Source organism: Nuphar pumila, chromosome 14 (assembly GCF_984573655.1).
Source record: "Nuphar pumila chromosome 14, dmNupPumi1.hap1.1, whole genome shotgun sequence".
Classification (NCBI taxonomy): Eukaryota; Viridiplantae; Streptophyta; class Magnoliopsida; order Nymphaeales; family Nymphaeaceae; genus Nuphar; species Nuphar pumila.
The window spans coordinates 3,260,184-3,285,126 of NC_143262.1; the positions used below are offsets into that span (position 1 = coordinate 3,260,184).

The window sequence follows — 24,943 nt, forward strand, 5'->3', positions numbered from 1 at the left end:
CCACTAAAGTGGGCGGTAATTGGAAACCCATATGAGAGGGTGGTTCCAACATGAGATCTTTTCATGAGAGAAAAACCAAAAAGAAAAAGACGGAAAATAAGGATTAAAAAAATGAAGAAGAAAGGCTTTGTGGTATGTTGAGTCCTTATACTAGGGGTGGCAAAACTTGACACGACAGCCAACCCGCCTCTTAGGCAGGTTCGGGTTTGGCTTAAACCAACCCGTTTAATAAACGGGTCGACCCGCCTTACCCGTTTATTAAACGGGTCGGGTTCGTGTTAGGGGTATGCCAACCCGCCAACCCGGCTGACCCATTTAATAAATAGGTTAGGCAGGCGGGTCAACCCGTCCGCCAACCCGACCTGACAACCCGCTAACCCGCCAACCCGTTTATTAAACGGGTTGGCGGGTCGTGTCGGGTTACCCGTTTAATAAACGGGTCGGGTTCGTGTTTACCACAGCCGACCCGTTTAATAAACGGGTCGGGTTCGGATTGAGGTATGCTGACCCGCCAACCTGACCCGATTGCCACCCCTACCTTATACATGGTAATTTGGGTTTTTGTGCACAAATAGCCAAGGACAACTTGTTTAGATTGCAACAAAAGAGAAGAAAAAGTCGGGCCCACTTTGGTTTGCTTTTTTATTAAGGTAATCAATATGGACTGCACATTAGAGTATTTCTTCTTGTTTTGACAACCATGTAGTATTTTTTTGGGCCTTCCAACAACGATTTGTAGTATTATCGGGCTTTTCTACAGCAATTTGTAGTATTTTCGGGTCTCCAACGAAACGCTATAGTGATTTGCGGAAGACACTACAAATCGCAAATCGCTATAGCGATTTGTAGTGTCTTCCATAAATCGCTATAGCGATTTGTAGTGTCTTTCGCAAATCGCTATAGCGATTTGTAAATTCTTCCGCAAATTGCTATAGCGATTTGTAGTGTCTTCCGCAAATCACTATATCGATTTGTAGTATTATTCAGTAAGCAAATCACTGTAAATCGCTACCCAAATTAGGTCAAACTTGTCAGGGTCATATCTCCCTAACCGGAGGTCATATTCCAAATCCGTAAAAAATGGTGACTATGTTATTGAGTCTAGTTTATTTCTGTAAATTTTCAGCAATTTCTATTGTCATTTCATTCCTCGTTTTAACTAAAAACCAGACCCCTATTATTTTGTGTTATTTGAGTTGCACAACACCATTCTCGCTTGACATCCACATCTTGATTCTGGCATGCTCCTTGTTGGATTTTTCATTGATTTCTTTCAATCAGGCTCCACAATAGTCAATGTGCAGGTCAACCGATGCTTGATGGAGCAATGTAAGATCTTCTATTAGATGTGCATAGAAGTAGAAAGAGAAGGGAGAGAGAGTGAGAGGGTTGATGTTCATGGCCTCCTCCAGAGGAGATTTCTTTCTCAGATAATCCTGCTCCATAATGAATCAAGTTGAACGATGCTATTCACGCTGGGAGGAGCCCCCAAACCCTCCTCCTATAAGGGCAAAAACTCTGAATCAGACTCCACAACTCATCAAGTTGAATAATGCTACCCACGCTGGGAGGAGCCCTCAGACCCCCCTTTCTGTAAGGGTAAAAACTTTGAATCAGACTCCACAACTCTTCAAGTTGAATGATGCTACCCACGTTGGGAGGAGCCCCCAGACCCCTCTTCTGTAAGGGCAAAAACTCTGAATCAGGCTCCACAACGAATCAAGTTGAATGATGCTACCCACGCTGGGAGGAGCCCCCAAACCCTCCTCCTGTAAGGGTAAAAACTCTGAATCAGGATCTACAACTCATTTAGTTGAATGATGCTACCCACGCTGAGAGAAGCCCCCCAAACCCTCCTCCTGTAAGGGTAAAAACTTTAAATCAGGCTCCACAACAGTCAATGTGCAGGTCAGTCGGTGCTTGATGAAGCAATGTAAGATCTTCTGTTGGATGTGCACAGAAGCAGAAAGAGAAGGGAGAGAGAGTGAGTGAGAGGGTTGATGTTCATGGCCTCCTCCAGGGGAGATTTCTTTCTCAGATAATCCTGTAGTGCAGAGACTGGGTCTTAAATAATCATCTTCGGGGCACTTAAGTCTTTACAACCACTCCTTTTCAAGAATCGTCATTTTTTTTTGCACCAATGGAGAAGAGGGTACTTAAGTCTTTGCAATCGCATCAAACTTCAATGCTAATTAATGCTGACAAACATGGGGATACGAGATGCACATGCTTACATACGTGGTGCTCTTTGGGACCCCCGAACATGAGATGTAGCTAACTGCCTTGTTCGGGGGGGGAGACATATAACCTGCTTTGATTTTTTATGTGATGGGTGGGGATCCCCAACCCCCTTATCAATCGGCCTTGCCATATGAGACAAGTGACTTGGGCAATCTTAGAATGCAGAATCTCCTCATCATAGAAAGCCCCAACATGCCTCTCAATCTTAGCAGGGATCCCATAAACTAACATAAAGTGGGAGAAAATAACTAATAACTTATTTAATGAGAGTGAGTTAAACTGCTTGGAAGAGATATTTGCCTCACGATGGTTGCAATCAGAACTCAGTTTTATCTAGGACGAGTGACCAATTATAGGCACGTATCATCCGGCCATCGATAGAGAGCACAAGGTAGGAAGTAGGCAGCTTTCCCACATAACAAAAAATGTGAGATGCAACAACGATGGCGATGGGGTCTGTGTTGAAGACAAAGACCACTTTTCTATTAATTTGCTTATAGACCTGACAACATCTCGAATAACCTTAGGATGCATAAGATTCTCGTCATCTTCTCACTGGAGGCTTTGCCAAAAATCATGAAATCATTAGCAAATTGCGAGTTAAATCAAAACAAAAAAATATGTGAGATTGATAATCAATCATTGTATCCTACATAAATAGCATTGTGAGACCTTCTGCTGCGATGACATCAAAAACTAAAAGGGATACTAGACAGTCATGTCAAACTCCCCTATCCAGGTTGGTGCGAGTTTTGTAAAACAATTTTTAAAACAATATTTTTAATGAAAATCAAGTAAAAGCCAAACACCAAAAATATAAAAACCGGCTCGCACGAGCGGTGAAGTTCGGGTCGATCTCAGAGAACAGAAAATACTTTGTATTCGACAAACAATCTAAACTACGCTTTATTGCTAAAAATAAAAAGAATTAATTAAATAAATAACTAAGAGAGTGTTGCCCCTGCAGAGGGCTTAAACAAATAATTAAATAGCCTTATTACAAATCCAATTGAATTAAATAAATAAAATCCTAATCTAAAAAGAAAAGAAAAGGCTTCAGTGCTAAAGTCTTTTGGTCCCTTCTTGAGTTGATTTGATTTCCTTTGTCCTTCCCACTTTGTTCTCTCAATGGAACAGGTAATGCATATTTTTTTTCTCTAAGAGCTCCCTGAGGGCACTTCTGAAGGCTTGAGGAGACCTCGAAGGGTACTTCAAGGGCACAAAAAGGGACTCACCACACGTTTCAATGCTTTCCTGCAAAACACAAAAACAAAACACAAAGCAAACAAAGAAATCTATAAGAAAATCAAAGGTAAATATGAAGAAAAATCATAAAAACATTAACTAAACTAATAATATGAACTAAACTAATAACATGAACTAACTTGTAACAACCTACACTAAAAGACAAAATAGCAAAACTACCTAACTAACAATCAAAAAATTAAATTACAACAAACTAATGACCAATTAATTCAAGAAATCAAGAATTCATGAAACTAAAGATCAAGAACATAATTAGCTGAACCTACCAACTAATTAATTAAACTAAGATTAACAAGTTAATAACATGAACAAGAACTAAAAATCAGTTAAAGGTACACTACCCTAATCGGCTAACCTGAAAAATATAACTAGATTTAATTTAAATAATTTCAAAAATTTAATCTAAACTAACCTAAACTAAATCTAACATGGACTGAATTAAAAATCAGTAAAATATCAAAAAACTCTATGCTAAGCCTATCGATTAGAATAAAATAATATTATCTTGCATGCAAATCAAGAAAAATGACTAAACTAGATTAAAATCTATATATTTTTTATATTTTTAGATGATAAAAATAAATTAATTTAATCTAAATACGATGAATACACAATTGTCAAATGAAACTACATGTGATGTTATGCTTTATGCTATGTAAAACTAAAACTACAATGAAACGGAAAAGAAAGAAGATCACCTCGCGAATCGCTTCCGATGGATTGGATGAGAAGAGAAGATGGTTATCCCAATTGAACACTCACCTCTTCGACAAAGAAGAAGAAGTTGTCGACGATGATAAGAGTTTGAAGCAAGATGAAAAATGAAGAGAAAAAGAGGTAGACAAAGAAATTGACAAAATGAGAGAGAGAGCAAGGGGTGTGTTTTTCAATGCTGGAAAAATGTCTTCTACTTCTTAACATGTACTATTTGTAATAAAATATTAGGTTAAAATAAGTTTTTCAAAACAAGTCCAAATAATTTTCAATAATTTCTAAAAAAATGTCTTTTGAAAAACGTGTTTCATAAAACAAAACTTTCTAAACTAATTAAAATTCTACTTAAACTCTTCTAAACTAATTAAGACACTACAAAATTTCTAAACTAAATAAAACACTGAAAAAAATGCAGGGCAAGCTTTGAAATACAAGATTTTCTGATAATTTTTATTTCAATGCGGTTTCTTAAAACTAATGATAAAAATGAGTTTTTAAAATGATTTTTCACTGGATCATGCATAAATTAAGATATAAAGTGCAAATATTATGCATGATCATAGGTCAAAAGGCCGACCCAATTCTCCATTTGGGCTAACTACAGCTGATGCCAACTTGACTAGCTCCTATCCATTTGCACCATCAATCACCAAATCCCATATTTTTAGAGAGGCTAAAAGTCTCATCAGAAGCTTTTTTTTGTTCTGTTTTGGGGATTTATTTTGCTGTTTGAGTTGCTTAAGCAGCAACAGAAGAAAATATTGCATTGACTAAACAATGCAGCCTCTACAAGGGGAGCGCGTGTTTAGCACAGTCTCCTGTTAGGTTCGCATCTTGTGCTTGGCTTCCAGTTCTCTAGAGCCGATATTGCACTCGATAAGTCTATTGGCTCCCTCCCTGTGATTCTATTCATGTGTTTTTGTCTCAGCCACATGTTTTGGGGTTATTAATGTTGTCACAGAACTGAAAATATGATAACTAATGTGAACCGTGATTTTCATGGATTTTTTGTCCATGAATGTGATCTACATGATTGGTTTAATAATAACCCGCACTTGAATCATTCAATTTTGATGCATAAACGAGTTTTTTTTAAGACTTTAAAATCAATGTCTCATAATCTTCATAAATATTCAAGCATTCAAAAATTGCATTTTTCATAAAACATCCAATGGTTGATTCACCATGCCAAGCACATCCACACGGTTAGAATTTAATAAAAAATACTGAAAATGCCAAATCTCAACATTGTTACTGGTTTTACCATGCCAAGCACTTCATATTCTAGTTCTCATAATTTGGTTCTCATATTCTAGCGTCTTAATGTAACTGGTTTTATAATTTTGTAGGGTCTTGATGGTGATGTTGGTGAGCCTAATCTCAAAATTGGCCATGTAAGCACAATCAAGCTGCTACCAAGGGGTGTCTGGTTCATGTCCACGGTGGCATCTACAAGTTAGTGTTAGCAATGAAAATAACCCTAATGTTTCCATCACAATAGGCCCCCCTTTCTAAATGTATTAGCAATAGCATGGTTTTACATGCTTCATGCTTTGTGCTTAAGCCACAACACACCCGGTTTGTCTAGTAACTGTAAGAAAAGAATCGATATCGTTTTACACAATCCCCAATTATTCAATCTTCGCTAGTTGACTTTCACAAATACTGACAGGACTCGAGGCTGCAACTATCACGAGTGCAGGACGGTTGGAAGGAAACGTAGGATTGTGTATTGAAAGGCAGGGTCAACTTGTTTGTGGGCAGATACATATTTTTCTCGCATAATTTTGTACCATGCATCTACCACATGCATCTCAAGGAATACTTTACAATGATACGACATGCGACTAATTAGAGAGGATCACAAATTAAAACTAAAAAATCGACAATAATGAAATGGATTACTGGGAAGAACCAAAAAATCATAACATGACACCTTTACCCATTTCATGAGCCATCACATTCATTTGAAGTCTATATCTGCTCCATAGTCTCATTCTCCCCATCTTCCTTTCATGGCTTCCTATCGATCACCATTCTGATCCCGTTTACAATTCTAGCCGTACAAGCTTCAGAACTAGTGCTGTATCCAATCTGTGAACGCAATCATAACAAAAGATTCCTTCCCCTGCCTGTATGTGCAAAACTAATCTCCTGCACCGCTTCACGATCCCTTGATGGCTCCATCTTAGTCACTCCCCGTAATCATTCATCATGTGCAATTTTATTATTATTACAAACCATACAAGCTCAAAACAGATGAATGGAGTTATCAAACAGCCATAACAAGGAAACTCTTCATCCTCCCATTTTTAACAAAGTAAGCAACGGCATCTACCACATTGCCATTTGCTGCCACACTATCTTCAGGTTGCGTTCCTCACTGCTTCCGATCAATCACATGAATGGATTTTACCATTCCAACTATAGAAGATTTCATTCAGATTCTCAACTCAATCTAGATAACGTGCCTGTTTCATCCCCTCACTAAGTCAAATATTATCTCCTTCACCACCTTTAGCTGCTGGTTTACCCTCGGTCTTTTCCCCACTGCTCGATGATTCCGATTCAAGCACCTCTGATGTCATACCAAAAGGTTGGGGATCAGAAAAGTCTTGAAAATCATCCTCAACCGAACTCGATTGCTCATCATTCCCTTGGTCTCTGATATTACTCTTGCCATCACCAACCTCTTCACCATCTTCATGTGTATCATCCACTGTAATTGATTCTACAGCAGGTTCAGGATTCATGATCCTGTGAGAGATGTTCTCTGCATAATTATTGCTCTCCGAGACAGAAGAATCACCAATAGAAGTAGGCTGGACATGGATTTCCTCATGAGCAAGTGATGCAGCTGCAGGAAATGACTGAAATGTATCCCAGTCATCTTCCTCCTCTATGCCATTGTCAGCACTGGCAGTTTGAACAACTGTGGTGGAAGTTGCTTGGAAATCTTCATGCGAGTTCGTTTTGGATTGAACTGGTAGTTTGATTGTTGAAAGTGGAGCAACTGATTTTGTCTGGACAGAAGCTTGGTCCTGCATTACTGATGCCCTGATTATGTCCTGGGTTATCGAGAAGACGGATCAGATTAGTATGATGATTGTCTCTCAGAGTAGTTCCTTTCACTACTGATATTTGGGATGTTACCTCGGACTAGGTGAATAATGCATAAAAAACAGGCAATGAGATGAACAAGAAAACAATGATGGGATACGCTTGCTGAAACAACACGAGTTCTCATGGACCAACGAAGCATGATCCATTAAGAACTTGAATATATAACTTTGGTGACGACTTGCATATTAACTTCATGGTACGTGGTGACCAATGCCAAAAAAAAATTGATATAGAGCAGTTTGCTGGCCTTTCTCATTGTGCACAAAAATGCAAAAAAAGTTCAAGCAAAAATTTACTTATATCACAAAAAAGAAGGCTTTCAAACTCCTAAACCACAGGTCATCTGGCTGTGTTGGGAGCGGTGGATATTGTGCTGCACTGGGGCCAAATGACCTGGGCCAGGACCTACCCCACAATTAACAAGGTCAAAGGTCAGACTTAGGCCTGGTGTAACATTTCCCAATAAGGCTTCCATTGCCCAACATCAATATGTACATAATTGAGCATTCTTTTGGTTATCAGGCAGAATGAGAAGCAGAGGCCAGGCCTGGCCTTCTCCTCAGACCTGACAGGCACTTGGGACCCAATTCAAGATTGGACCAACTTAGTGCCAACTCCAAGTTGAGATCTAATGTGCCAATATGTAGGGCATGTTTGCTTTGATCACAGGTTTCACAAGCTGTGAAAGTTTGTCCCTGAAAATGTTGATTATGTGACACATTCTCAAGGATAAACTTTCTTATGTTTGCTTGTGTGAAAAAAGCACAGCCCCTTTCTAGGATAAACTTTCTTGTGTTTGCTTGTGTGAAAAAAGCACAGCCCCTTTCTACGAAAAAAATCAATGATTTTATGAAGGCTACAAAGATGTCAATCATTGCTTTTTCTGAATCTCACTTGAAAATCAACGGCTTGTGGGTTACAGGGTCACACTTGTGACCAACTTTGACAATCTACAAGGCTTTTAAAATCGCAAGGGAAATCAAAATCAACGGAAAACTTTCTAATGTTTGCAGTGCCCTGAATCACAAAAAGCTGTGAAATTTTCAGAATCGCAGGGTGTTCCCGTAACTTCACATTTAAATCCAAGCTTGTATTTAGAGTTCAAATAAGCAATCACATGTTCATAGTCACCTGTATCGTTATAGGTAATTTCTCTCAGAGATTTTCAGAAGTTGATAATGTTAAAATGTATCACTCAATCTTTGTAATCTTATATATATTTTATATATATAAAGGATGATACATATACATATATGGTATATATGCATATGTATCTTCCTAATTATATATATAAAATATATATTTCTCTATTATTAGGCATAGGGGTAGTTTAGTCATTTCCCCCTTTTACGCATATTCCATTTGGAATATGTTTGTAATTTTATTTTCCTTTTTGTTTTTTTATTTTTTCATTTTTGTGGTTTGCGCCACCTAGGGAAACTCCTCAAAGAGTCGTTGGGGAGCCCCCAACGGTCACAAATGTGACCGTTGGGGGCTCCCAACGACTCCTTTGGGAGCTCCCTATGTGGCTCGGTCTCCCCCTTGTAATTTATTCACTCTTTTGGAGGAGCTTTTGCTCCATGTAATGGGTGTTACACCCTTCCTCTCTTCAATAATATCAACTTATGCCTTATAGGCATTTTTGCCCCTTTGTGGGTTTATGTGTTAGCACATTATGTGCTTGTGTTTTCCCCTTTAGTGGGTATATTCGCACTTTATGTGCATGTGTATTGGTTCATTATCGAACCTAATATATTCAAAGTTGTTTCCTTACATGGTATCAAAGCGAGGTTGAGATCGAGTTGCTCTTTGTTGCATTGGGAAACGTGCTTTTCAAGAAATTTTAAAGAAGAATGGTGAAGTTCTTGTTTCTCTCTTTTGCTTCTTAAAATTATTTGGTATGCATTATATTTCTTTAAGTATTATGCATTATGAAGAATTAGATATGTTTTTGCATATGTGTTTCTCTCTTTTGCTTCTTAAAATATTTGGTATGCATTATATTTCTTTAAATATTGAGCATTATAAAGAATTAGATATGTTTTTGCATGTGTTCTCCATGTCATTATGAGTTTGGATTCTTAACAATTCCATTGAACTTTTTATATTATTCTCTTTCGTATGTCTTTTCTTGAAAAATAAGTTTTTTAAAGAAAGTTATGTTAGAAGTAAAATGTTTGTGAGAGATGTAGCATTGCTCACATACTCTCATCATAATCATTTCATATTAAAGGTATGTGTTCACCCTCTAAAATGTCCTATATGAGTTTTTTTCATAATAACATGTCTTTGAAAAATGATATTTTATTTTCCTACCTAATGAGTTCTTTTTCATACGAGCAATGTTTGATTAAGAAGGCATTTTTATAATATCGGTTGAATTAAGTTTTAAAAATGATCTCATAAAATATGGTTATTCTCTTTTCATTCTTCAATTCAATTTCAAGAATATGTTTTATTATAAGATTTATGGTCTTCATTAATGTTGCATACTTATTACATATGTTTTAAATATTTCATGTTGTGATTTATTTAAAACATATTCATGCCATTGGTTATAATCTATTAAGTCATATAATATTATGAATTTTTGTTTATAGATTTATGCCATAACGCAATACTAGTATTCTCTTTGGGATTTTCTCCACTTTAATAAGTTTTCCCTCTTCCTTTCGTATGTACCCTCATTTGAGAATTTTGTTTGTTGGATCTCTCTTTGAAAGGCCTTTTGATCCTTGTGAATCTTCTTATGAGTATATACTCTTTGAGAAGATTTCATGATTGTTATAAGCTTCTTTTTAATATTGGTTTTTTATGAGATTTTTTAAATATTACCATCTTTGTGAAAGCTTGAGAGTCTCAAGCATTTGCTCCTTTTATAAAATACATGCATTATTGCATGTTTGCTATTATTATGCTTTTTGTGTATTTTGTTCAAGTGTTGTGAGAGTGTCTTCGTACACTTCTTTTATAAAGTATTCATGCTTGTATGCGTATTGTCTATTCATAGACATTTTCACATGGTACTCTTTTTTCAATAAAGAGATGATATATATTGCCTTCCTTAAGGCTTGTTTTGTCCCTTAGTGGACTTGTGAGATTGTTTCTTTTATCATTATAAGTGCTTCCGCAATATCTTGTTACATGTTGCCTTAAATTTGCTCATTTAAGATTATTGTCATTGTACATCTTGGTATGCATATAATTGCAATTTATAAAAGCTTGATTTGATTCTTGAATTATTCCAAATCCGTCCTCACACAAGACATTGCTTAAATATTTCATGTTGTGTTTATTAAGTCTTTTGATAATGATCATGATTAAACATAATTTCGTATTTATGCAAAATTATTATAATGCATATTGTTGTGATTAATTATGTTGGACCTTTGAATCGACCCTCTTTGTAAAATCACATATTTGGAAAATGATTTCCCTAAGTGTTCATTGCCTTTTTATGACATTTATTTTTATCCATCACAAGTTATATGATGCATCAATCCTTTTTGTATGGCCTTATTGTTATATTAGAGATGATTGTTGAGGTGAGTTAAGGGCACCTTATGTTATGTCATTTTAGATTGTCCAATTACCATATTAAAGATGGTTGTTGAGGTGAGTTATGGGCACCCTGGGACTCTAAAATGATTTGTTATATGATCTCTAATTATGAGTGTGTCACTCGTTTTCTTTTGGCCATTAATCTTATGGATGCTCTTATTTATATATAAATGTGATGGATATATGGTGTTTTGGAACCTTAAATGTTTTAAGGTATATTTAATTCAAGGGTGTTGGGGATTATTGCCCAACCTTTTATTGCTTATGAATCTTATGAGTGCATTTGCACATTTGTGATTTAGTGTTTTGTGCTTATGTGCACAAGTGTTCCAAGTGTTCTTGTTGTGCGTATGTGCACATATTTATTTTCAAAATATTGTCCAAGGTTTTATTTATATGTTTGTCATTACAAGTTTTATTGCCTCAAAAGTCTTCTCCTCTTATGCCTCTTATCTAAGTGTCATCATATGTAGACAAGACATATTATTACACCATCGTGTGTTGGTAGCCCTTTGTTGGCTTTGTTCTCTTGGTCTAGTAGCTGAACACACTTGTCTTGAGTGTTATTATATGTAGACAAGGCACGTTGATTCACACCATGGTGTATGATCTTTAGTCCATGTTGGCATTTGTGTCCTTGTTCTAATCGCTGAGACGTATACTCATGGTTAGCTTCTTTCACTCATTTCAAGTGTCATTTTATGTAGACAAGAGATGTATTGTGTTTTAGCCCATGGTTGGTTTGATACTCTTGTTCTAGTAGCTGAACATATTTGGTCTTGAGTCTATTTTTATGTAGACAAGAGATGCTTTTGGTCCATGTTGGCGTGTATTCTCTTGGTCTTATCGTTGATGCACTCATTTCAAGTATTATTAGATGTAGACAAGAGGTTCTTTTTTACACCTTTGTATGTGTTCTTGGCCTTTAATGGCATTATATTCTTGATCTAGTAGCTTATACACTTGATTTATAGGTTTTGGAAGACTAATGAGGTAGTTGCTTGTAATGGATGAATTATTGTTGAAATATGTGAAATTTCATTCATATTTTGTCTTTTAAAGATACAAGTGAATCATATCATTAATATGCATATTTTAAAATCAAATTGATTTTTTGGTCACCTTTTATATTTGATATGCAAAATGAGTTTTTGTAATTGCAATCATTTGAGTGAGATGTTCCTAAATGTGTAAGGTTCTCTACTCAAATAACTCTTATTATTTTGCCTCTTAAGTGGACTTAAAACCTTTTGAACTCTTGTGTTTTATACACTCTTTTTTTATGCTCTTAGCATTTCCCTCTTGAAATCGTTTTCAAAGGACTTGCTAAAATCAATAACACTTGTCTTTCTATCTTATCGGTTCATGTAATATTACTCGACTTAAGTATGATTGGAGCATGCTCATTAATGACTCTTTTAGGTGTTGATTCATTTCATGATATTGTATGCATATGCTCATTATGGCCTTTTGGCCCTTATTCAATAAATTATGTGCAACTTATGACTCTTCGTAGGCTTCTTGTGGTGTCCCTTGTGGACCATTATGTTATTCCTCGTTATGAGGTTATGTTTGTCCAATGTTGAACTTTATGAATGCATTATGCATTCTTGTAATTCGTTTTCGCTCCCTCTTCAACATGGTATATGATTATGAAAAATTGGTTTTCTAAAATCATTTTGCATACATAAATAATTATCTTGTTCCATCAAATCCTGTGATGAATTATGCATAGAATATCTTTTTGCACCATTACTTTTGGATGAATTATATAAACAACAAACAACAACAACTACGCCTTCATCCCAAAACAATTGGGTTGGCGATATGAACCAACAAAGAAAATCATTCTGGGTCTTCCACATGAATCCTTCTCCTCCAATCATTACTATCCAATGCCATGTCCTCGGTGAGGTTCAAAGCATTCATATCCTTTCCTATCATCTCCATACAAGTCTTCCTAGGCCTACCCCGACCTCTTTTAACTAATATATTTTTCCATTTCTCCATCCTTCTAACTGGAGCATCATTAGGCCTTCGCCGAATATGTCCAAACCACCATAAACGATTCTCTTTCATCTTATTTTCAATGGGTGCAACGCCTACCTTCTTACGTATCTCCTCGTTCCGAATCTTATCTTTTATTGTATTTCCATACATCCATCTAAGCATACGCATCTCAGCTACACTCATTTTTTGAATATGATGTCTCTTGACAGCCCAACATTCCGTACCATATAGTAAAGCAGGCCTAATAGTCGTCCTATAAAACTTTTCCTTCAACCGCAATGGCATTCTACGATCGCACAACACTCCAGTTGCACTTTTCCATTTCATTCACCCAACCTTTATCCTATGATTTACATCTCCATCAATTTTTCCATACTTTTGAATGATAGATCCCAAATATTTGAAACAATCATCCACTGATATTTCTTGCTCACCAAGCTTCACTACACTCCCATCACTACTTCGTTGCTTACTAAACCGACATTCCATATATTCTGTCTTACTCTTACTCAACTTAAAACCTCTTGTTTCCAATGTCTGTCTCCATAATTCAAACTTAACATTAACCCCAACTCTAGACTCATCAATCAAAACAATATCATCAGCAAACAACATACACCACGACACATTTTCTTGAATTGATCTCGTAAGCTCATCCATCACTATAGCAAATAGGAAAGGGCTTAAAGTAGATCCTTGATGTAACCCAACCGTTATAGGAAAATTGGTTGTCACCCCTCCACAAGTGCGGACATTGGTTACTACTCCTTCATACATATCTTTAATTATACTAATGTACTTGAGAGAAACACCTTTCTTCATCATTGTCCACCAGAGAACGTCCCTAGGTACTCTGGTATGAATTATATGATATGATTTTTTGGTTAATTCATCTTATTTGGAATATTTCACTTAATTAAAGTGCAAAGATATCTTTTACTTGGACCGCTTCTTGATTTGTTCCACAGGATCTTGAAGATGAGAGGAAAAGAAGTACCTTGGATAGATCATGAAAGGTGTTCATCGTTAAAGACTTTGAAGGAAGACATTTGCAAATTTCAATGGCTTTTGGACTGAAGGCTCTTGAAGCCTTGAGATTCTTCCTCTTGCATTCTTCAATCTTTTCGTTCCCCCACACAAAGTTTGAGGGGGGTGTTAAAATGTATCATTCAATCTTTGTAATCTTATATATATTTTATATATATAAAAGATGATACATATACATATATGGTATATATGCATATGTATCTTCCTAATTATATATATATATAATATATATTTCTCTATTATTAGGCATAGGGGTAGTTTAGTTATTTCCCCTTTTTACGCATATTCCATTTGGAATATGTTTGTAATTTTATTTTTATTTTTATTTTTTTATTTTTTTATTTTTTTATTTTTTCATTTTTGTGGTTTGCGCCACCTAGGGAAGCTCCCCAAAGAGTCGTTGGAGAGCCCCCAACGGTCACAAATGTGACCGTTGGGGGCTCCCAACGACTCCTTTGGGAGCCCCCTATGTGGCTCCTCTCTTGTTATATATAGGGGTCTCCCCCTTGTAATTTATTCACTCCTTTGGAGGAGCTTTTGCTCCATGTAATGGGTGTTACACCCTTCCTCTCTTCAATAATATCAACTTATGCCTTATAGGCATTTTTGCCCCTTTGTGGGTTTATGTGTTAGCATATTATGTGCTTGTGTTTTCCCCTTTAGTGGGTATATTCACACTTTATGTGCATGTGTATTGGTTCATTATTGAACCTAATATATTCAAAGTCGTTTCCTTACAGATAATTCTCGAGAATATTTCAGGAGTTTAAAAAATTGAAAAAAAATATAAATAACAAAAAAGCTAAGAAAATAATAAGTTGCATTGTTTTTCTTCCAAAAATACAAAGAAAACATGTTTTAAAGGTTTTAAAATATAAAATAAACAAAAAAAATAGGAAATGCAAACTTAGAAAAAAAAAGTGTTTTCTAAAAAATATCACGACATTATCGCGATATTTTGTCTTCTGGGGATATTTTGAAAATATCACAAGATTTTGAAAACATGTTTGTAGAGCAAGTAGTTAAGGAAGCTGATTGGTGTCACGAGGAGGATTCAGACTCAATGTGGAATAAGATAGCGGGTGGTATGAGAAAGGTGGCTAAGGAGCTATTGGGTGAGTCTAAAGACGGTGCACCGCTAGGTAAGGATACATCGTGGTGGAATGAGGATGTCAAATTAGCTATTAAGGTTAAAAGAGAGTGTTATAGAAATCTAAGTAAGAGTCGTGATAATGAGAATTTGAAGAAGTATATGATAGCAAAGAAGGAAGCTAAAAAAGTAGCTCGAAACGCGAGGGATAAGGTATATAAGGAGGTTTATGACAAGTTGGATACCAAAGACGGCGAGAAGGATATTTATAGGCTTGCAAAGATGAGAGATAGGAAATCGAGGGATCTGTGTATGGTTAGATGTATCAAAGATGAAACACAAAGGGTTTTAGTCAAAGATGAGGAGATTAAGGAGAGATGGAAAGATTATTTTGATAAGCTATTTAATGGAAGTCATGCTTAGGATCTTGGAGACTTGTCCATTCCTTTTCATGAGATGAATCGTGACTTTATGCGCAAGATTCAAAAGAAAGAAATTGCAGAGGCTTTGAATAAAATGAAATCAATGAGGGCAGTTGGCCCAGATGGTATACCTATCGAGGCTTGGAAATGCTTGGGAGAGAAAGGTTTAGAATGGTTGACAAATCTTTTTAACAAGATTTGGCGGACAAATAAGATGCCTAATTAATGGAGAAAGAGTATTTTGGTGTCTCTATATAAGAATAAAGGTGATATACAAGATTGCACAAACTATCGTGGTATAAAACTCATGAGTCATACTATGAAACTTTGGAATAGGGTGATTGAGTCGAGGTTGAGGAAGGTTGTCATGATATCAGAGAATCAATTTGGTTTTATGCCTGGAAAATCAACTATGAAAGCTATACATCTTCTTAGACAACTTATTGAGAGAAATAGAGAGAGGAACAAAGATTTGCATATGGTTTTTATTGATTTGAAGAAGGCATACGATAGAGTACCTAGGGGCGTTCTCTAGTGGACAATGATAAAGAAAGGTGTTTCTCTCAAGTACATTAGTATAATTAAGGATATGTATGAAGGAGTAGTAACCAATGTCCGCACTTGTGGAGGGGTGACAACCAATTTTCCTATAACGGTTGGGTTACATCAAGGATCTACTTTAAGCCCTTTCCTATTTGCTATAGTGATGGATGAGCTTACGAGATCAATTCAAGAAAATGTGTCGTGGTGTATGTTGTTTGCTGATGATATTGTTTTGATTGATGAGTCTAGAGTTGGGGTTAATGTTAAGTTAGAATTATGGAGACAGACATTGGAAACAAGAGGTTTTAAGTTGAGTAAGAGTAAGACAGAATATATGGAATGTCGGTTTAGTAAGCAACGAAGTAGTGATGGGAGTGTAGTGAAGCTTGGTGAGCAAGAAATATCAGTGGATGATTGTTTCAAATATTTGGGATCTATCATTCAAAAGTATGGAAAAATTGATGGAGATGTAAATCATAGGATAAAGGTTGGGTGAATGAAATGGAAAAGTGCAACTGGAGTATTGTGCGATCGTAGAATGCCATTGCGGTTGAAGGAAAAGTTTTATAGGACGACTATTAGGCCTGCTTTACTATATGGTACGGAATGTTGGGCTGTCAAGAGACATCATATTCAAAAAATGAGTGTAGCTGAGATGCGTATGCTTAGATGGATGTATGGAAATACAATAAAAGATAAGATTCGGAACGAGGAGATACGTAAGAAGGTAGGCGTTGCACCCATTGAAAATAAGATGAAAGAGAATCGTTTATGGTGGTTTGGACATATTCGGCGAAGGCCTAATGATGCTCCAGTTAGAAGGATGGAGAAATGGAAAAATATATTAGTTAAAAGAGGTCGGGGTAGGCCTAGGAAGACTTGTATGGAGATGATAGGAAAGGATATGAATGCTTTGAACCTCACCGAGGACATGGCATTGGATAGTAATGATTGGAGGAGAAGGATTCATGTGGAAGACCCAGAATGATTTTCTTTGTTGGTTCATATCACCGACCCCAATTGTTTTGGGATGAAGGCGTAGTTGTTGTTGTTGTTGTTGTTGTTGTTGTTGTTGTTGTTGTTGTTGTTGTATCACAAGATATTACCTTTAATATCGGTATTTCTCGCGATATTTTCAAAATATCACCCATATCGCTGACAATGGTTCAAACTCAACCTACTTGGTCCTGGCACTCTTAAGAAATTCGGAGAACTTCAAACTATCCAGATTTTATAAATTTATGAACTCAGACAACTGCTGTCATTTCTCAATTGAGAAATACCGAGAATAAGTTGCACCAATGGCAAATAAAAAAAGCAGCTTTCTAGTTACCTGCAGCTGCTGTCTTTGAGTTTCTGGCATTTCCACCAAAACCTCTTTAAATTGCATGGCAGACGATTGAGAATGTGCAAGATGGGAAATCAGTTTCATTGCAAAACTTTTGACCTCACGAAATTCCTGAATCAAATAAATCAGGAAAAAAAAATATTAGCAAAAACATTAAAAAGGAGCAAAAATTCTCAGCACACCACACAAATTGAGACACAATTAGACTTACCAGAGAATGATCGTCAGTCGGATTATATGAAACCATGATTATGGCTTCCAAGGTCAAGTTCAGAATATCCTTGTGACATTCACTCGTTCGTGACAAACTATGTAGGAACACTAACAATTTCAAGCAATCACACGTTGTTGCCACTGCTTTTGGAGACACCGGCTTCTGCCAGAAGCAGAAGATTATGTGAAAAAAGAATAAAAAAGAAGGCACAACATGAAATTTACTTTTCTTTTGTCAACATAGTGAATAAACACCTTTAAAAGCTTTTGAGCCAGAAGCAGGATGTCTTCAAAGAGCTCTCCTATGAAAAACAGAATGAATGAATAGTTCTTAGTTTGTGAGCCTTCACCAAGTTCTTTTTGCATGATGTTTTTCAACGTTTGCAATCCGATGGCCTGAACCTGTTGAAGCAACGAACTCTCAGACACTTGCAATTTGTGGACAATGTATAGGAATCAATAACATCTTACCTCTATATCACAGTCAGTAATAGAGCGCTGTATGCATTTGATGCAGCATTGATAAATGGAAAAATAAAATAAGTGGTCATCACTTGGATAAAGATATTGAATTTCATGAATAAGTCTGGCAAGCACCACAGATTCTGCCAGGCAGAAAGAGAGCTTCTCCAGATATAGTTTTGACGAGTCCCTCTTGTTCCCCACCATGTGGACTCTTTCAGTATAATGCAAACAAAGATGAGCAATGGAACTTGCCCAAGCACGGATTACTGTGTTGACTTCTGCAGCTTCATCACTATTATTGTCGGCTTTATCTGCAAGACAAATCATTGATTTTAAGATGAGAAATAAAACACTAAATGACAAACTTTCTCAAACGTTAGTTTATATTACCAATGACATACAACCCCTCTCCTTCCCCTTCGTCATACTACTGGCTAACATAAAACCCCATCTTTTAGGACAAAGACCAGAACAGATTAGGTGTAACCCAGTTGACCAACAATAACATCACCATTTGTGCACATCTGAGGTTTGAGTCATAGCAGCGATCTCATGGCCTCCCTTTTTGCCTATCACTTCAAGTACCCGTGTTTTGATATAAGATTCATCAACCACTAAAAAGTACATGTCTTAACTAGGCCAAGCCGGGCCACAACCCAACTGCGCCCTTCTTGTGGAACCAAACATGACATGCAGCATGTACCAGCACCTGAACTTGTGATACTAACCTCTCTCTCTCTCTCTCTCTCTCTCTCTCTCTATTAATATATATATATATTGTATCTTCCAGACCATTTATCTCCCAGACTGTCCTAGACCTCTTTAAAAAAACATATTTGTGCAAGTGTTTTGCTTAATCCAAACCTATAGATGTGTTTATCATTGCTCATTTACTAAAGCCATGTTTTGGAGCAAATCAATTTAACAAAAAATCTTGATTTTTAGCTAATCAAGTTTTTGGTGCAATATATACCATTGATTTTTTCACGGCCCTAAAAACACATGTAAACATCAAAATGCTTAAACTAATACTTTTTTTTTACTAAACAAAGCATAGAGGTCACATCTACAGGTTTAGATTAAAAAAAACACATGGAAGTATGTTTTTTAAAGGGGTCGGGGACAGTTTGGGAGATACACCTCTCTCTCTCTCTCTCTCTCTCTCTCTCTCTCTCTCTCTCTCTCTCTCTCTCTCTCTCTCTCTCTCTCTCTGCGGAGAAGCGCCTGATAGATCCTCTAGATCTTCCGGATTTTTCGGACCATATTCTTATTTATGCTGATGATATGATTATTTTTGGGCGAGCAAACGTGCAACAAATGCTTAGATTCAAGCTTATTCTCCAGTTCTTTCTTTCTCTTTCTGGGCTTTCCCTAAATGATAGCAAATGCTCTATTACTATGTTCAATGTTCAGTATCCTATGCTTGCAGCGGGTCAACGGATTTTCAATTGTGCAATCTCTGAGTTGCCGATGACGTATTTGGGCCTGCCGTTACAAGTGAAGCACCTCTCTTCAGCTGCTTGGGCTCCAACTATTCAAAAAGTGAAAAACAAGCTTTTTTCGTGGCAGGCGTCTTATCTCACCATTGCTGGCCGTCTGACTTTAATCAGACATGTTCTTTCTTCTATCCCTGAATTCTTCATGTCAATGTTCGTGATGCCTGTGGGCGTGGAGAAGCAGATTTGTCGTTTAATGACAGATTTTCTTTGGTCTGGGTGTCAGCTTAAGAGTAAGTGCCATTTGGTTGGTTGGCGAACGTTGGTGTTACCTAAGCGTATGGCTGGCTTAGGTGTTTTTGCTCCAAGACAGAGGAGTATTGCTCTTGTGGCCAAGCAATGTTGGATGGCCCATCAACCAGGTTCTCATTGTGCTTGTTTGCTTCATGCTAAATATGGTGCTCCTGATTTATCTAACTTTCGTCATGGAACCCGGGGGCTGGCGATCTCGCACTTGCGAAGCATGTGGCTGAGAGCCTTATCGTCCTTCAGAGATCAAATTGGGGATGCAGGTAATTATGATCAATGGTTGCATTGGGCTATTGCACCAAATGGTGCGTTCCACACCCATAAAGTGTATAGATCGTTGCTCCCCCCAGGGGCAGATTGGTTCCCTGAGTGTGCGTTATGGGGTAAGGGCCCTACCCCAAGATCTCAGGTCTTGGCTTGGTTAATTTTGCATGATAGGGTTTAGACTCACAGTTATTTAAAGAAGTTGGGCTTTCAGTTCCCAAGTTGGTGTGTGTTGTGTCAAGCTGCTGAAGAAACTACTTTTCATTTATTCTGGTCCTGCCCAATCTTCGTGGCCCTATTTAATAGCACGTGGAGATCTCCGAACGTAATTGTTAAAGAGGAGTCTTTTGCGCTTGATCTGCTCCTAGGCCCTATTGAAATTAGACGTTACAAGCGGTGGAGACTGATCTGGAAGACATGGTTGCTTACTACTTGGTGGTTTGTTTGGATGGCACGCAATGATGCTACTTTCCGTCAAATTCCGGTCATCCTTAACAATCTTGTCCATAAAATCTTGGTTGATGTATACGTGATTCTATGTATGCATCTTAGAGACCTCTCCTTCCGTCTGAACAACGTTCACTCATCGGTGGTTCCTTCTTATCCAGAGGATCCTGGCTGAGCTTGGCTTTGTTGTTTGTTGCTAGCTGGCTGTAGTTTCTTTTTCTTTTCCTTTTGCTTTTGTTTTTCTATATTTTAGTTTTGTTTTCTATTTTGTTGGGTTCATGGGTTCAACATTTTGTTGATCTTCATGAGTGATAATGTTGATCCTCTTTCGGCTCTCTCTCTCTCTATATATATATATATATATAGTAACCTGTAACTGTGGATGAACATTTCATCCACTGTTATCGGACTCGTGCCCGCCGATGATCACGCGCGCGAACAGCGACGGGCGTCGTTTTTTCGCCGAGACAATTAGCCGTGGTCATGACTGCTGCTAATACTCTCTTTTTTTGCGCAAAATTAACGTGCAGGGGCGAGTCCAATGTCGTTCAACATTATGGGTCTTCCTCTATATATACATATATATAGTAGAGAGTAGCTGCCTACACCGATCTGTGTCTACCGCTGCCTATGGGGCTTTTGAAGGTTTCTTTTTCATGTTTTTCTCGAATCTGACCATACAGATGTGTTCTACGTGTTTGATTTTATAGGAATGAACTCTTGCATCATTCGATTCTGACTTGTAAATAGGTTTTTATAAGGTTTGAAAATCGCCGGTGTAAAATTTTTATAAATATCATAAATACTCAAGGCTTAAAAATCATGTTTTTTTTTATCAAAAAATAAGATCCAAGTGTCGTTAACGCATCTGTGCGGTCAGACCTGGGAAAAACAACTCGGAAACCCATTCTTATATATATATATATATATATATATATATATATATATATACAACAACAACAACTACGCCTTCATCCCAAAACAATTGGGGTCAGCGATATGAACCAAAAAAGAAATTCATTTTGGGTCTTCCACATGAATCCTTTTCCTCCAATCATTTCTATCCAACGCCATGTCCTCGGTGAGGTTCAAAGCATTCATATCCTTTCCTATGATCTCCATCCAAGTCTTCCTAGGCCTACCCCGACCTCTTTTAACTAATATATTTTCCCATTTCTCCAACCTTCTAACTGGAGCATCATTAGGCCTTCGCCGAATATGTCCAAACCACCGTAAACGATTCTCTCGCATCTTATTTTCAATGGGTGCAACACCTACCTTCTTACGTATCTCTTCGTTCCGAATCTTATCTTTTATTGTATTTCCACACATCCATCTAAGCATCCGCATCTCAGCTACACTCATTTTTTGAATATGATGTCTCTTGGCAGCCCAACATTCCGTACCATATAGTAAAGCGGGTCTAATAGTCGTCCTATAAAACTTTCCCTTCAACCGCAATGGCATTCTACGATCGCACAGCACTCCAGTAGCACTTTTCCATTTCATCCACCCAACCTTTATCCTATGATTTACATCTCCATCAATTTCTCCATACTTTTGAATGATAGATCCCAAATATTTGAAATAATCATTCACCGGTATATCTTGCTCACCAAGCTTCACTACACTCCCATCACTACTTCGTTGCTTACTAAACCGACATTCCATATATTCAGTCTTACTCTTACTCAACTTAAAACCTCTAGCTTCCAATGTCTGTCTCCATAATTCTAACTTAGCATTAACCCCAGCTCTAGACTCATCAATCAAAACAATATCATCAGCAAACAACATACACCACGGTACATTTTCTTGAATTGATCTCGTAAGCTCATCCATCACTATCGCAAATAGGAAAGGGCTTAAAGCAGATCCTTGATGTAACCCAACCGTTATCGGAAAATTGGTTGTCACCCCTCCACAAGTGCGGACATTGGTTACTACTCCTTCATACATATCTTTAATTATACTAATGTACTTGAGAGAAACACCTTTCTTCATCATTGTCCACCAGAGAACGTCCCTAGGTACTCTATCGTATGCCTTCTCTAAATCAATAAAAACTATATGCAAATCTTTGTTCCTCTCTCTATATCTTTCAATAAGTTGTCTAAGAAGATGTATAGCTTCCATAGTTGATCTTCCAGGCATAAAACCAAATTGATTCTCCGATATCATGACAACCTTCCTCAACCTAGACTCAATCACCCTCTCCCAAAGTTTCATAGTATGACTCATGAGTTTTATACCACGATAGTTTGTGCAATCTTGTATATCACCCTTATTCTTATATAAAGGCACCAAAGTACTCTTCCTCCACTCATTAGGCATCTTATTTGTTCGCCAAATCAAGTTAAAAAGATTTGTCAACCATTCTAAACCTTTCTCTCCCAAGCATTTCCAAGCCTCGATAGGTATACCATCTGGGCCAACTGCCCTCATTGATTTCATTTTATTCAAAGCCTCTGCAATTTCTTTCTTTTGAATCTTGCGCATAAAGTCACGATTCATCTCATGAAAAGGAATGGACAAGTCTCCAAGATCCTAAGCATGACTTCCATTAAATAGCTTATCAAAATAATCTTTCCATCTCTCCTTAATCTCCTCATCTTTGACTAAAACCCTTTGCGTTTCATCTTTGATACATCTAACCATACCCAAATCCTTCGATTTCCTATCTCTCATCTTTGCAAGCCTATAAATATCCTTCTCGCCTTCTTTGGTATCCAACTTGTCATAAACCTCCTTATATACCTTAGCCCTCGCGTTTCGAACAACTTTTTTAGCTTCCTTCTTTGCTATCATATACTTCTCCAAATTCTCATTATCACGACTCTTACTTATATATATATAGGGATCATCTGCAAACAATATGAATCACAAAATCTATTCTTGTATAAATGAATGCATTTTGCCTAATGAGTGCAAACAAAAATGTGCTTAGTGCAAATCCATGATGTAAGCCAACCTTGAAATAAATGTCTCACCATTCATTGTTTCACAATAATTTCAACCCCATCCTGTAGTTACAGATCTGTTTTGCCGACTTCCCTTGCCTACATTGTTCCATTGGCCAGAGTTTGTTGACCTTGGAGACCCGGTGCTCTTACAGCCGCTGGACCGTACCTCCGGCTGAGCCGTTTCTAGGGTGGGCAGGCTGTTAAACAGAAACGATAACTCTTCTCGAGGCCCCTGCCAACGTGTCCGGACTCCTAAACGTTGCCGCCAACCGCCATGTTCGAGTTCGAGAATTTTAAAATATTCTCTTTCGAGGTTCGTGTGATCCACGCTATCCAACGGGCTTCCCCTGCCTCTTAGGATCGACTAACCCATGTGCAAGTGTCGTTCACATGGAACCTTTCCCCTCTTCGGCCCTCAAAGTTCTCATTTGAATATTTGCCACTACCACCAAGATCTGCACCGACGGCCGTTTCACCCAGCCTCACGGCCTGGGTTTCGCAACGACCGTCGTGCCCTCCTACTCATTGAGGCATGGCAATCGCCCCAACGGCCGGGTGTGGGTCACACACTTAAGCATCATCCATTTTCGGGGCTAGTTGATTCAGCAGGTGAATTGTTACACACTCCTTAGGGGATTTCAACTTCCATGACCATTGTCCTGCTGTCTTAATCGACCAACACCCTTTGTGGGATCTAGGTTAGAGCAAAGTTACGCACCGTAACCTGGCTTCCAGTTCATCCTGCATCACCAGTTCAATGTAATCGGTTGCCCAAGTAGCAAAATAGATTATGTTATCAAACTTTTTAACATGAATCGAAATTGGTTCTCAAATACATTTGATTATCTAAGGTGTCACTCCAACTCCCCAAAGTTTCATGGTAAGACTAATGACTTTAATAACTCAATAGTTGTCATAATTCTGGGTCTCGCATTTGTTCTTGTAGATATGATATGTATTAAGATTCGTATCCTCCACTTATTTGGCATTTTCAATATAAATAAAATCTTGTTAAACAGTCCAAACAGCCATATTAGTGATCCACTCTAGCCATGGCACGTTCATCAAGCACTCAGATTTCAAGTCTTCTTATCCACTTGTTACTTCAAAAAATTAATCTGGATATATACATTGTGCCACAAAAAAAAAACACTATGGTAATATTAAAAAAAAAACTTAAAATCAGGACAACCAATGAAGCCATTCAAATACAAATGATTGAATTCTGCAGTGAGTAGAACAGTAAGCTTTCCACAAATGGGCATTCAAACAAAAATTTGTATTTGTGTGAAAATCGCCTATCATTATGAGAAATCTGTACCTCCAAATTGTTGCTTCAGCAAAGGCAGAACTTTCTGGGTAAAAGCAATTACTGGTGACAATATTGTGTAACTTGTAGCACCTTGGAAACAAGTACGGCTTGCACATAGCAAAGCTAGCAACAGCTTCCTTTGTTTCTGCAATTATCAGATTTATCAGAT

At 37.4% G+C, this 24,943-nt stretch overlaps 1 protein-coding gene across 2 annotated transcripts in view; it reads right to left on the minus strand.

Moving 5' to 3' along the window:
- Positions 1-6,108: 6,108 nt before the first annotated feature.
- LOC149816090 (protein SWEETIE-like) overlaps positions 6,109-24,943 on the minus strand; it is a 105,641-nt gene continuing 86,806 nt past the window's right edge. For both annotated transcript variants that reach the window (XM_089987568.1, XM_089987567.1), the window contains 6 exons: positions 24,784-24,919; positions 18,050-18,354; positions 17,834-17,980; positions 17,577-17,741; positions 17,351-17,476; positions 6,109-7,289 (listed from right to left, as the gene is read on the minus strand). In XM_089987568.1, the coding sequence (XP_089843694.1) occupies positions 6,714-7,289; positions 17,351-17,476; positions 17,577-17,741; positions 17,834-17,980; positions 18,050-18,354; positions 24,784-24,919 (1,455 nt within the window). In that variant the 3' untranslated portion in view covers positions 6,109-6,713. The remainder of the gene's footprint in view (positions 7,290-17,350; positions 17,477-17,576; positions 17,742-17,833; positions 17,981-18,049; positions 18,355-24,783; positions 24,920-24,943) is intronic.